The sequence below is a fragment of the Phymastichus coffea genome, unplaced genomic scaffold (genome assembly GCF_024137745.1).
Source record: "Phymastichus coffea isolate CEN01 unplaced genomic scaffold, Cenicafe_Pcof_1.1 PCOF00018, whole genome shotgun sequence".
Taxonomy (NCBI): domain Eukaryota; kingdom Metazoa; phylum Arthropoda; class Insecta; order Hymenoptera; family Eulophidae; genus Phymastichus; species Phymastichus coffea.
The window spans coordinates 2291049-2306147 of NW_026706829.1; the positions used below are offsets into that span (position 1 = coordinate 2291049).

General features: G+C 37.6%; 1 protein-coding gene across 3 annotated transcripts in view; it reads right to left on the reverse strand.

The window, feature by feature from the left end:
• LOC131675263 (epidermal growth factor receptor substrate 15-like 1) overlaps positions 1 to 15099 on the reverse strand; it is an 875349-nt gene that overhangs the window by 522130 nt on the left and 338120 nt on the right. For all 3 annotated transcript variants that reach the window (XM_058954183.1, XM_058954182.1, XM_058954181.1), the window contains one exon: positions 11421 to 11586. In XM_058954183.1, the coding sequence (XP_058810166.1) occupies positions 11421 to 11586 (166 nt within the window). The remainder of the gene's footprint in view (positions 1 to 11420; positions 11587 to 15099) is intronic.

Consider the following 15099-nt stretch of genomic DNA (forward strand, 5'->3'; position numbering starts at 1 on the left):
AGATCTACTCCCGACAAGAGGATGCGATCGAACAGCTGATGCCGCATATCTCACCCGCACACATCCGAGACCTCGCGATTTATCACCCCTCAGGGTCTACCAAGCTAATATGCACGACCCTTAAGCCCGCGTACAACCACTTGCTCACTCACGACCCGAACCAATACTTCCCCAAGAAGCTAGACATCGAAAAAGATTGCAGCTGAGATCAGCTGATCATAGCAACTGCTGTTAAGCTAAAGTAGACCTGGCCAGACAGAGGGAGAGGCAACCGAGCGCGTGAGAGCGATCGAACATGAGTGAGGGGAATCGGTAGGGCTAACGAGCACATGTTAGAAAAAGATAGCACGATTTGACTAGCCAATCGGTAATAGGATAGGGCTAGATCGCCGAATGAGCTAAAACGACGCTACTTAACCAACCAATCGGTAACAGGCTAGGGGTGGTTTAGCAAATAAGATAAAACCGACGCTATCTGCTTAACAAATAGGGAAATTAGGCGCCAAGAACTGACCAATCATAAAATTACGCGGGCCAAATTAATAAAATAGATAGCGCTGACATGCGACCTAGCAACAAGACCGACCAATTAGGTAAAATCTCGCGATTTTAAGGGGAAGCAAGCTAGGAGAAGCTACGCAACGCCGCGAAACGCCGCACCAGTAGCCGACCAGCAGTAGCCGAGCGTAGCTGTTCAGCGACCGAAGTACCCGTTAGACTCTAGAGCCGCGCGGACACCCAGAGTACGCGAATGAAAGTGAGCAGCAAACAAAGAAGCAGCAGCAACAACAGCATACCATGGGCAGCAGCAGCAGCATCACACGGAAGCAGCAGCAACAGCAGCATAACACGGAAGCAGGATAACAGCAGCCTAATATTCAGTCGCAATATAAGGAGCAGAGAGATAAACAAGCAACAGCAAGATAAACGCAAAGTGAGTACTTCTTTCTCACCCTCCTATCATACGTGACCGCCTAGACCTCGCGCGTGAACAGGAGTGCCGTCCGACCTTAGCGTGATCGATGAATTTCACGCGTATGCTAGATTACCGTCTGTCCCATATTGAAATTTGCTTTAGATCGTCGCGTATTACCGGGAGTGCCGTCTGACCTTCGAGCGACTGACAAATTCCCTGCGCGCGTATCAGTCTGCCACCGATTTTCCTTTATGTGATCATGTGAGTTTTCGTGCATCAAACGAGCTTTCTGATCTTCACGCGGACGACGAATTCCTTGCGCGCGCATCAGTTTGCCCCCGGTTTCCTTTGTGCGATCTTTCGAATTGTCATACATCGAATGAGTGTCGTCTAACCTTCGTGCAACCGACAAGTTCCTCGTACGCTCGTTATATTGGCGAGAATTCTCTTTGTATGATCGATCGTATCTTCGTACATTGAACGGGCACCGTCTGACCTTCGTGTGACCGACGAGTACCTCGCGCGCGCGTTAGATTGACACGAATTTCCTTTGTGCGATCGGTAAGCCCCTGTGTAAATATAAATATCGTCTGACCTTCCTGATCTCTAAGTTCCTCGCAATAACGTTAGATTGTCGTTGATGTTTTCACGCCGTCGTAAGTGTTCGCGTATCAACAGAATCCTATGTGACCGCTACGCAATCCCGGAAACTGCCCGCGTATTAGCCTAGGTCATCTAACCTCCGCTCGATCGTCACGAAAGAGAGTCGAAGTCGCGTCACGGTGCGCCACCCACGCCCTTAGTAAATTTAGGCGAAGCAGACCGTCGCGAATAGCCGATTACGAGTGGGCATGAAAAGCGACGCGAGATAATTGACCTTGGGCTGACCCGGAAAAACAAGTCTGATTACTAATAAAGATGAATCCTAGCTAAACCATTATTGTCATTGACTTCACTCCGTTTGATTTTACCATATCCCCCGTAGCTATCGCGATCGGGTGCGCGAAACTAGCAAACGCGTCGATACCTCGACGCCGCTTCAATCCACGTGACCGGTCGATCTGAATTCTCTACTGCCCTTGGATTGTCAACGAGGCGTTCTGAGACGCCGCTCTGATTACCCACTGCTGAGACAAGAGCCTTTGCCGCGACATAATGACTAGCCGTCGAGCCGCAGTCGTGGGTGGTTAATATTTCCTCCCCCCGTTTAATTCCCTCTCGCACGTTCGATTTAGGACTTCGCGCTCTCTTTCTTTCTAACATCCTGTAGGTAGCCGCACGAGATCAACGTATGACGAGGGAGACAACGGAACCGCCTGAACCACAGCGACCAGAACTCAGCCGATCTGCAGCGCTACCCGCCCTCCTAACGCGAGGATGGTAGCTGGCGTCCAACGATCGATCATCGATAATGAATAAAAGCTGCGATTATCGGCTGACTGTGCCGCTTGCGGTACAGTTGAGGCTGAAAGAATTCGACTATTTATTTTTCCCCACCCTCTCCCCCGTCGCAAACTACTTGCGGATTTAAGGTAGGAAAAGAACAGTAGATTGCTGTTTTCATGTAATGCTAATATTGTGGTATTTTTGATACGTTATAAATCTGAAAGAGATTCCTCGTGCTCGAGATCATTCACAAGTTTTCGATTTTGAAAGCGATGATGAGAATGAGAGAAAAAATGAAAGTGATTAAGAATAATGAAATATTGGTATTACTACATATCGATAGCAATTTCAATAGAATTTTAAGAAATAAATGAAATACTAAAAAACATTTCAAAATTCTTTATAAAATATAAAAAAATTGTTTCAAAATAAAAAACAAAGATAATATAAAAAACGATAAAAACCAACAAAAAAATAAAAGACCCAAAAAAAAACATAAAAACGATAAAAAACAAGAAACGTAAGGAACACTAGAGAGGATAGCCTTCTCGTGATGGGTTCTGGGAAACACTTAGTGGCTAAATGATCCTCGAATAGTTAAGTTCTATTTATTATTTTATCTTATAATAACCCAATGATCCTTTTTTTAACCTTGAAATAGCATTGAAGCTCAATAGTATGATCAAATGAACTTCAGATTTAGATCGGGTGACTCTAAAAATCTATAGAACAAGTTATTAGAACATGTATGCTGTATTCGACCGTATAATTTCATAATATGAGCCTGATATAACCTTCGAATAAGCTTCAAAAAAAATCTTGAGCTGATAATGATAAACGAACCTGAGATTTTTATTCAACGTTGAATTCAATTTAAAAAATATAAGGGTATACGGTCTGGTATTTGGGTTTGAAAACATTATTTTTATTGTAACTCTAGACTAACAGTCGATTGAGATTATGTACGCTATAGATAGCACATAATTTTTTTCGGACATTTGGGATTTTCTATGAATATTATTGACTTCTACTAATCACAAATAATTATTTCTGTAGAGTTTTGTTGGTGCTCCAGATATGATATAAAACGGCTATTTTGATCATTGTTCTTTAACGATAAATACATTCCGCAAAGCAATTACGTAAAATATTTAGGTATACATCCAGTTCGATGGCTCACATAGAAAGAACATATATTCACAAAATGCAAACAATTGGAACTGTAATGGAGAAAAATATACTGTTTCATCAGTGGAAAATCGGGTCTGTCAACTGAAAACAATTTACTGCTATGTAAAACTGTACTCAAACCAGTTTGAATTTATGATATTTAGCTATGGGATGTTGTTTCAAACTCGAATATTAAAGATTTAAAATAATTAAAATTGAAAATCCTACATAATATCATACGGACAGATGGTCCGTCTTAAATAAAATGATATGAACTAATCTACAAGTTCCACTAGTGAAACAGGTTGATACTTATTAAAATGGTATTTCCGACTAATCGATAAGTATAACTAAAGTATTCAATGGAATTCATACAACGCGTGAGAACAAAATACATGAATGGTTACATGGAACACGATGGAAGTGTACGAGAACAACTCTGCAATTAATACAAAAAAGGTGGTAGTCGGGGACTATTGACAAGAGCGAAGCTCAAACTCATATCGTACAGAAATTGTATATATAAATGGTATCTAACTACACAGGTTTACAAAATAAAAAAAGTTGATGCCTATTTGACCAGACCATATAATTTTTATGTATTTCGATGCGCTGAACACGAATCCGAGGTCCGTTGATCTCCATCACGTCAGGTTCAAGGTCTTTTGAAGGTCAAATGTATTTAATACAACGGAATTTAAAATTTAACTACGGATTCGGCAAGAGCGGGAAATTTTACGTTAAAATACATATTGTTGGTTTTTTCCAACATGACCTTTGAAGGACATCTAGAGTTCAAACAAATAATAAATAGACCTTATTTGCTTTTTATCCATATGAACTTGTTTTTGAGACCTCCGATGGGCTTCTATACTGTCATGTATCTTTGTATTCTGAATACAAACCTGGAATCCATTTGACCTCATCCAGTTAAGATCAAGGTCACTTCAAGGTTAATTCGTTAATTTTGCACAAAAAAAAACAAATATAACCCTAGTCTTTGAACCCTGGTTGCTCTAACCCTCGAGCCCTGCATCTCTGCGTGACTATAACCCTTTACTCTCAACCTCCGATCTCCATATCTTAATTTTTTCAGCCCTGAGCCCGGTAACCTGCAACTCTACAACCCCGACCTTCACATCCTAATTTCATGAACCCCTGATGCGATGAACTTCGATCTATATCGCGAAAGGCTTTTGAGCGTACAGAGGCGAGGGGCCTTTAGGACATCTAGCGCATGCTGGACGGTCTCGAGGGAAGCTATTCTGGTTGTCGATGGTGTAATCCCCGTAGATCTTCTTGCTAGGGAGCGCAAGAGGATCTATGACAGAAGATTAAACGAAAATAAAGTAGAAGTAGCCAAGGAGGAGAGTGATAGAATAATAGAGGTATGGCGAGAACGGTGGTCGAGAGATGGTAAAGGCGTATGGACGAGAAGCTCAATTCCCGACATTAGAGCGTGGATGGAGAGGAGCTTCTGAGAAGTGAACTTCTACCTTACGCAGATGCTTACGTGCTATGGGTACTTCAAATGCTACCGGGATTCTCTGAATAGTAAAGTAGAGAACAGGGTTGTAGATAGGAGGATTCGTTTGCTTTTTACCACTGCATAAAAAATCCCGAACACGGCATAGCAAATTCTACACGCCCCGACCTTGATATTCTCGAAATCGAATTGCAATCCAATCGAAATTTAAGATCTTCTAACTTTCTAAAGTCAGTTAAAGGTATGAAAATCAGGAAATCTCTGAAATTTATATTAAGTATTTCAATGTTATGGTGAAACAATCATTTTTTATTATAATCTCACGGAGGGTACTTCTTAACATCGAGGTTTATGTCTCTTACTCTGTTAAGCCACCACTCTTCAATGTAAACGTGCTTTCTTGCTAGGTCTACATCTTTCATCGAATATTCTTTTCAGCGCTTTTCTCTTGTGCTTAACTGAAGTATCCCTCTTAAGGTTCCAGCAGTAATCTGACATTATATTGACATCCCAAAATCCTTGATAGTGCCTTTCCATCTCTTTAATGTCTTGATAAAATCTTTCACCTTGCTCTTCACTATAATCTCCTAGATTTTCTGGAAATTTGTCCAAATGAGAATCTAAAAAGTGGAGCTTCAGACTCATGAGACATTGAACAGCTTTGTAGTTTACGACCAAGTCGTTGACTATTTCTTTATAATTTTGATCTCTGTTGTTACCTAAAAATTTCGTACAAACGTCAATAAAGCTCTGCGAAGCTTTTCGTTCATCTTCTGACATTCTATTCGGGAATTCGAGATCTTTTATGAGTTCTCTTATTTGAGGTCCATCAAAAATTCCCTCTTTGAGTTTTGCTTCGGATAACTTTGGGAATTTCAAGAAGAGATATTGAAAAGCTTTACTATCTCTTTTCTTTAAAGCTTTTACCAGCTGTTCAATCAAGCCTAATTTTATATGAAGAGGAGGCAGTATTATTTTATCAGGATCAACCAATTTATTGTATTTGAGATTTTTGTTCCCTACAACAAAACTATCTCTTGCTGGCCACTCCTTTACATCATAATGCTTTTCACGAGCTCTGCTGTCCCATTCACATAGAAAACATGGGTATTTCGTAAAACCAGATTGTTGTCCCAAAATGATTGTGACAACTTTTAAATCCGTGCAGATTTTCCATTTATACAACTCGTAATTAATTTTATCAAGTAAATATTCCATATTCACGTAATTTTCATCCATTGTCGTAGAGTGAGCCAATGGAACAGAAGCTAGTTTATTCCCATTGTTTAGTAATACAGCTTTAAGGCTTCTCTTAGAAGAATCAATAAATAACCGCCATTCTTTAGGATCATGTTCAACTCCAAATGTTCTAAACAACTCGTCTATATCACTACAATATACCAAAGAACCACCTTGAACAAAATATTTTCGAAAAGGCTCATCTCTGTTTCTGTAGTATGTTACTTTTGTTTTTTTGTGTAAACAACCTTTTTCTTTCAGCCGTGATGCCAATAGTTCCGATTGCGCTTTAGATAGCCCTAAATCTCTTACCAAATCGTTGAGTTCACTCTGATTGAACTTTGAAGGGGTTATCTCGTTACCCGTTGTACTAACATCACAATCAGTTTCTTCGTCATCTTCTTCGTAACATTCTCGGTCATTCATTTCATCATGTTCTGCGTCATCTTCTTCTTTATCTTCTTTGTCATTTTCTTGGTCCGTGTTCCCCAAAGATTCTGTAATGTTTTCATCACTTATATCGATTTCCATTGCTTCATCTTCATCATGACTGGTATCGCTTACTAAGACTGGCATTGTGACAGACAAAGTAGTTGTGTAAGGCACAAATCGAATGTTTCTTGAATTAAATCCAAATTTGGTGTTTATACAAAAATAGCAATCATTATCATGATCTCGAGGTGCGCACCAAATCATAGGCGACGAAAATATCATTTGTCGCTCTCCACTTTTCCAACGTCTTAAACGTGAATCAGATGAGTTTTGGAATCCAGGGTTGGTTTAGATCCACATCAGTGGTTTTAAAACACTCGTCGTAGATCATGCGAAGTTTCTTAGAGAAAGAAATTAAGTTTCTATGAACGTTGTATTTGCCGCACAGAACACAGAAACTTTTTGAGCACTCATCCATTTTTGCAGATCATAAATCAAGTCCTGCTGTATTTGTACAAAATAACTAAATAAAAACTGGAGAAATCGCTGCTGCACCGGATATCCAACTATCCTGAAAAGGACCGTCGGACGGAGCCGCTGCTGCACTGGATATCCAACTATCCTCAAAAGGACCGTCGAACGGAGCCGCTGGTGCACGCTTATAGTTTATAGGACTCGGTTATTAAGGAAAATGTAGTATTAGGGATTGGGTGTAAGATGTCTCAGAGTTAAGTGCTGGGGAGTTAAGAACATTGGAGTATGGGGAATCGGGTCTTAGGATTAAGTGCTCGGTGGTTATGGAATTGGGGGTATGAGGGATTGGTTCAAAGCGTTTTAAGGTTAAGTTCTCGGGGTTTTAGGAAATTAGGATGCGGAGGTCGAAGGTCATAGAGAGTTGCAGGGCTCGAGGGTTAAAGCAACCATGGTTCAAAGACTAGGGTTATATTTGTTTTTTTGTGCAAAATTAACGAATTAACCTTGAAATGATCTTGATCCTAACTGGATGAGGTCAAATGGATTCCAGGTTTGTATTCAGAATACAAAGATACATGACAGTATACAATAGAAGCCCATCGGACGTCTCAAAAACAAGTTCATATGGATAAAAAGCAAATAAGGTCTATTTATTATTTGTTTGAGCTCTAGATGTCCTTCAAAGGTCATGTTGGAAAAAACCAACATATGTATTTGAACGTAAAATTTTCCGCTCTTTCCGAATCCGTAGTCAAATTTTAAATTCCGTTGTATTAAATACATTTGACCTTCAAAAGACCTTTAACCTGACGTGATGGAGATCAACGGACCTTGGATTCGTGTTCAGCGCATCGAAATACATAAAAGTTATATGGTCTGGTCAAATAGGCATCAACTTTTTTTATTTTGTAAACCTGTGCTATTAATGATATAATAAGCTCTATCAATTATTCATAAATAAATTTATTGAAGTATTAATAACATTCATCATCGTATGTGATTTCGGTAATAATTAACTCAATAATAAATAAAAGGTGCGTTTGTCCTTGTGTAATGCTCTATACTAACACACACTATAGGTCTACAGTCAGCGCTGTCTCTATTAATGAACACTATAACCTACTGCATTTGGCTCTACTGCCAGCGCCATGGGTTGCTGTAGGTGTGTGTGTGTGTGTGTATACTTATGTGTGTGTGTATGGGTATGTGCTAGGTTGTAAGCCAGCTACAGCAATCTGGCGCGCGCAGGCGCACAAGCCGTATGTTGTTTCACTCAGAGCGTTTCATAACAAGCCATTCAATTACTGAATGATAGAAGAAGAGCTTCACTCTAAAAAAAATTAAAATTTTTACACAAAATGTAACAACAAACTTCCAACCCACCCAAATAAACTTATCAGTAACCTTTTCAAGACATTTTTCACCAACACAAGATTTGAGAAATATAAATCAACGAATGTATAAATAAATCTCAATCTATTCCGTACATTCCGACTTTAAAATAAAGACCGAATATTTACTGGAGTCTTCTTATAGATTTCATGTAACATATATAATATAGTGATAACATTTACTTATTGTTTCTATGTGTTACAAAGATTTTAAATAAACTCGGAATAAATACAATACATTTTAATAACAATTATAATAAATACATGGACAATCCATAGTGGATATACTCTCCTGTCTCGCTTAGTAATGAAAATAAAGAGACGTCTTCAATTGTTAAATAATGGTATACTTCAGTTTCATCTTTATCGCGTTTTTGGGCGTTATAGCTAGCGAAACATGATATTTTGTTTGACTCTTATAAGGTCTTCGAAAACCTGCTTCATTTTCAAGATAACCCGTCGCGAACGAGCATTCAAAGTTTCCAGTCTGCTGAAGCTTGAATCTCTGAATTATTATGAGTGTTGATGATTACCGGATTCTGCAATATACGAGGTGTGATCAAAAAGTAAGGTGAATTTTGAAATTTAGCGGGCTACGTCCGTTCGATCTTCGACTTTTTTATTTGGTTATGTCGGTACACTCGTCTAGAACATACGTTCCAAATTTCAGCTTTGTAGTATGTTTGGTTTGTTTGTGAGAGGCATCAAGGTTAGAAGTGTTTTGCGTGCTCCACGATTTGCTGCTGTCTAAAAACATGGATCAAAGAGTTTGCATTAAATTTTGTGTGAAAAATGGAATCAAATGTTCCAAAACACTTGAAATGCTGAAAGTGGCATACGGTGAGTCTACTTTAAGCCAAAAAAATGTTTACAAGTGGTATAAACTCTTCCAAGAAGGCCGAGAAGACACCGACGACGAACCTCGTTCTGGACGCCCCAGCACATCAACAACTGATGAGAATGTTGAAGAAGTGAAGAAAATAGTATTGGGAAATCGTCGAATTACCATTAGAGAAATTGCTGATGATATTGGCATCTCATTTGGTTCGTGCCAATCAATTTTGACGAGTGTTTTAGACATGAGACGTGTGTCAGCGAAGTTTGTTCCGAAATTGCTCAATTTCGACCAAAAGAAACGTCGCATGAGCATCGCCCAAGAGCTACTGAATGACGTCAACGATGATCCAGATTTACTCAACAGGGTTATAACAGGTGATGAAACATGGGTATACGGTTATGACGTCGAGACTAAGACTCAATCGTCCCAGTGGAGGCATTCTGGATCACCAAGACCAAAAAAAGCACGCCAAGTTCGATCAAATGTAAAGGTTTTGCTTACAGTTTTCTTCGACTGCAGGGGCGGGGTGCATCATGAGTTCTTGCCACAGGGTAGAACAGTAAATAAGGAATATTACCTGCAAGTTATGCGCAATTTTCGCGAAGCAATCCGCCAGAAACGTCCGAATTTGTGGAAAAATAAAAATTGGCTTTTGCACCATGATAACGCCCCTGCTCACACATCGTTGCTTGTGCGCGAATTTTTGGCTAAAACCAACACAGTAACGATGCCCCAGGCACTGTATTCCCCAGATCTGGCCCCCTGTGACTTCTTCTTGTTCCCAAAACTGAAGAGGCCCATGAAAGGACGGCGTTTTGCCACGATTGAGGAGATAAAGACGGCATCGAAGGATGAACTAAACAAGATCACAAAAAATGATTTTTTGAAATGCTTTGAGGATTGGAAAAAGCGTTGGCACAAGTGCATTATATCCGAGGGGGATTACTTTGAAGGAGACAAAATAAAAATTGATGAATAAATAAATATTTTTTGAGAAAAATAAAAATTCACCTTACTTTTTGATCACACCTCATACTTTGCTTTACAGATCATTGCAAATATTCACTTCCCCTTACTAAGATCTCGAGGTGGAGGTTCATTGCTAATATATTTACCTCATTTATATCATTATGGTTAGAATGTTTTCCACGTAGTCTTATTGAGACTATCAAGATTGTTTCATTTTGCTCGCATCAAAAAAAAAAAAAAAAAAAATTTACATGCAAAAATTGACATAGCGCTGGATATCTCTATGTTCTGATCAGCTATGACATTTTGATAAACGTGCGATGTCTCAACAATGTTGTCCGAAAAATAGATTCCAAACATTTCAACTTTTTCAATATTACTTAAAGAGTAATGATTTAAAAATGTGATTATCATAATCTGAAAGTTTTTCATCAATAATAAAAAATATCTTCGTAAATACATTTTGAATAGGTATAGAAAACATTTTAAGGTATTATTATTGTGATCAATATCTAGATCAGATTTTGACATCTCATTATCATAATAGTCAATTTTTCACAATCGGCTATCATTATACACGTAGACATGCAATTGGAGATTCGAGATTAGATATTTACGTACATTTTTCATATTTATTCTTTTATGTTAGTTTCAAATTGATTAATTATCAAAACATAAAATTTAAACAAGAAATCATACAAATTAATAAACCGTCAAGATTCCAATTACTAGAAAGGACAAAACGTAATTAAAAAACATTACGTTTACTAAATTTCATAAATTCTTTTTCATACATAACTACGGATTTTTGACGTAATTATGATCATCTCCGTGATTATGAAATAATGTACATGGATAACTCTTGATGTCTTCTCTTTCGGGATAGTTCTAAATATCAACTCCGATTATCATGAACAAAAATAATTGACCAACAAAGAGGCTGGATTAATCGGAAATAATAAACAAGAAAAAATGTTGTGTAATTTAATAAATACAATAAGATGAGCTGATATATGATATAATATAATATAAAACAGATGGAAATTTTCAAATATGACAATAAAAGAATAGCATCTACATTGTAACTATCTTATAGTTATGTATAAATGAATACTTTACCAATTCATGCTCAGACGTAGTTATTTTCCTTAAGGAAGGTGGTATCATGTCTGATGATAATCTAGCAGGTATTTCTTTCTTATTCAATTTTTGTTTAATAAGCCACATAGCTAGAAAGAATTGTTCTTTATTTAGTTTCCCGTGTTGAAATATATCGCACAAACTCCTGAAATATAATAATATTTAGAGAAAAATTAACTTATGATTACGTCATGTGGTATTACAAAGAAAATCTTAAATTGTTTGCTAATCACGTTCCTATATAAAAAAACCGACAAAATTCCATATAAAATCTCACGTGAGAGTTCCTTATTTCATGATAGGTAAAGTATGTTAACTTCGATATAAACATATGTTATATCAAGTATCTTCAGATTACTGTGTAATAAAATACAGTAATTTTACTTATTTGACAATATTCCTTAGAAAACCATATTATATCATTCGAGATCTATGTGATTTTCTCCATATTATGTATACATTCAGTAATTATAATGATCAATGATGAAAAAGTTGTACAGTAAATAAAGTTTACTAACGTTTAATAATAAGCGACGTTTTGTTAGCAATTTCGTTGACCGCTTCAGGCTTAACGAAAACACAAAAACTCGTAATAACAACGCAAATTAATTACACAAATCAATGTCAAAGTGTTATTCATATTAACCTAGTCAATAACGTTTCAATTATGTATAGGCTAGAGAATATTTTTTATAGTCAGTCGAATTAAAAGTAAAAAAATTTTATCTACTATTGCTGTTACATGATATCGGAAATAACTTTAATATAGGATTAGGAGTTTAACTTTAATCTGTTTTAAGGAAATTCAATAGTCGTTTACAAAAGTGATTGAGAAATCATACATTTTCATTCTTGTTTGAGCTATTAATCTGTAACACGTTCGTTTATATTTTCCAGTTTTCGCGTCGGAAATAAGCCCAAGTAACGTTGCGTCACAAATTATTTTAAGGAAAAAAGTCCGTAATCGCTTCGTCGCTAAAAATTAATGAGGGGCTTTCATCACCCGGCAATCTCAATAGTCGCGATTTATCTAATTATAAGAGGAGACAGGTTATATGAAATCATTTCTTGTATAGTCAATTACACTTTTATTCAAATTTTCCTATGTACATCCAGCACGTCTTGAGTTGTGCGTCGGGCAAAGTCCGGGTCTAGTCTGTCCCATGCGAATTAACGCACCGGAGCCCAAGCATCGCCTTACAAGATTTTACAAGATTATCCCGCGAGTTCCCGTGGATGCTGTGCGAATTCTACGCATGCACAACCACTCGTCCGTATCCGGCCGATATGATGCTCAGAGAGAGAGAGAGAGAGAGAGAGAGAGAGAGAGAAGTCGAAGCGCGCACCAAGGAAAAAAAACAAGGGTATCTGACCTTAGGAGGGAGCGCTGTAGTGGAAGTCCACTTCCGTCGGCTGCTGTCCTCGAAGAAGATGGATTGATTGGTCACGGCGCAGTTGGTCCTCTCCTCCAATGTCTGGCGTAGTTCTTGTAAGAGCTAGTAATCGCGTGTCTCACACACTTCACTTTTTGCGAGGCTAATCCAGCTAATAAGCACGTTGTTGGTCAAAGCCGTACTGCCCTCGCGATCTCGCGCTTTCCGCGGCGTCTTCCGCGCCCCTCCCTACAAGTACCTAAACGACCGAGCGCCGCTGGCTACGCACACATGTGTGACTCATGCCGGCGACACTATTTCTCTCTCTCTCTTCTTCTTTCGTTTCCTACTCTTGTTTCGTCCCTCTTGTGCCAAACATCCACGCCGATCAGGAATCAGATCTGAAACAGAGCCACATCATGCGTTGATACTCGGTTTGAATCAACTAAGAACGATGTGGCAGCGGCGAAGGGGAAGGCACGTGGAAGAGAAAGAGAGGCGAACAAGGCGAGCGAACTCAACGGTCGTTCCGGTCGTCATAAATCGATAAACCAATGTGTAATATTTATGAAATTTTTAGTTTTTTTTTAATTACTTTCGTAATCTAATATCTTAGCATTAATCTATTCAAAGTTATGCAATAAGGTGTTTTTATACATTCTAGCAACAGTTTCACCTCTAATATTTTTTTGATATTCGTTTAATCTCGTACCCAGTGATCTTTTACTTTCGCCATTAAGATTGTTGAACAATACTAGTTCTCTCTAACAACTGAATTGGGTACGTTGTACATATAAAATTACTTAGATTATTAACGAAACGTATCATGATACTACCGGTCATATGCCTATTTTACATTTCAATATAAGACCCACAAGAGTATGAAAAAATATATATTAAAATTGAGAACGCTAATATATCTTATGAAAGAAAATTATTCTTGACAATGTCAAAGATACACAATAAATTGATTAAAAGAGCGAACAAAAAATCTAATACCATACATCCAACGTATGAAGTGAATGAGAAAGTAATATTAAAAGTTAGAAATACATATAGTGCGGGAAGACGGTTAAATCCATAAATTCTTTGATGTTTAAATGGTCCATTTTAAATAAGCGAAAAATCGCAGAAGACACGTATATAATATCCAAGGAAGATGATCATGAGAAAGTTCGATTTCAAGTGAAAAGTTTGAAACTATATTTTTTAAATGAATAACGAATAAAATAAATAGTTTAGGTATGTAAATAGATGGATTTGAGATGTATTATATTGTAAACAATTAAATTGAGTTTTAGTATGAAGTTCGCTAAATAAAATTAAGTCTAATATAATAATAATTGTGTATATAATCAGATAGGTCAATAGCGTTTATTTAGAAGGGATATGCAAAGTAGTAGGATCAGTCAAAACAAAAATACTGTATACGTAGATTCAAGCCTTATCTCATGTCGTGAATTTGTTTGAGTAAATTCACGGTTGCTACATACAAAAGGAGCCGAGTTTTGGGAGTGCTCAGTTGTCTGTCTTTTTTCGGCGACGAGGGATTGAAGCTTTACCATACCACACACTTGGCAATATAGTAATGCTTCGCGTTATTTTACCACACTCTTGGCAATAAAATAACGTAAAAGGGGAGCCTATCTAATATGCACTCGACCACACGCTTGGCAATCGAGTGTAACTATCTAAGAAAGAAAAACCCGTACACGAAACTAGGAAAGGAAAGAGTAAGGAGAGAAAAGTTAATGGAAAGTAGTTAGAGTGTAAATTTTTTTATTTAATATTTCTTACTCACTTTTTATAATAGTTTTCCCACACACACTGAAAAATTAACTGGAACTTGAATAAACGAACTCGAAAAAGTTACACAAACTGAACGAATTAGAGAAACTAGAAAAATCTGAGCGAACTGGAAAACAACTGCCCAATTTTCTTGAAAAGCTCTCTTTTATACTTTTCGCAAGAGACTCCCACTCGAAAATCTTTATCATTTTTGGGCAGGAAGAACTCAAATTTTCTCAACTTAATTGGTTGGAAAATTTGGGGAGTGTCTCAAGCGTAAGCAAAATTCGAACCCTAATTGGCCGGGGGCGGAGTGTGCGGGAGTGGCCTCATTTAAGCGCTTTGGGCCCTCTTCACATAGATGGCCCTCTATGTACTATTATGACCTTTAATTATTTAAACTAATTCTATTTAAAATCAATTGTGTGTGTGGTACTCTAATTTTACAAAAATATCTCTCAATCTATAATAAAACTAAAGTACTGAACAAAAGTTAA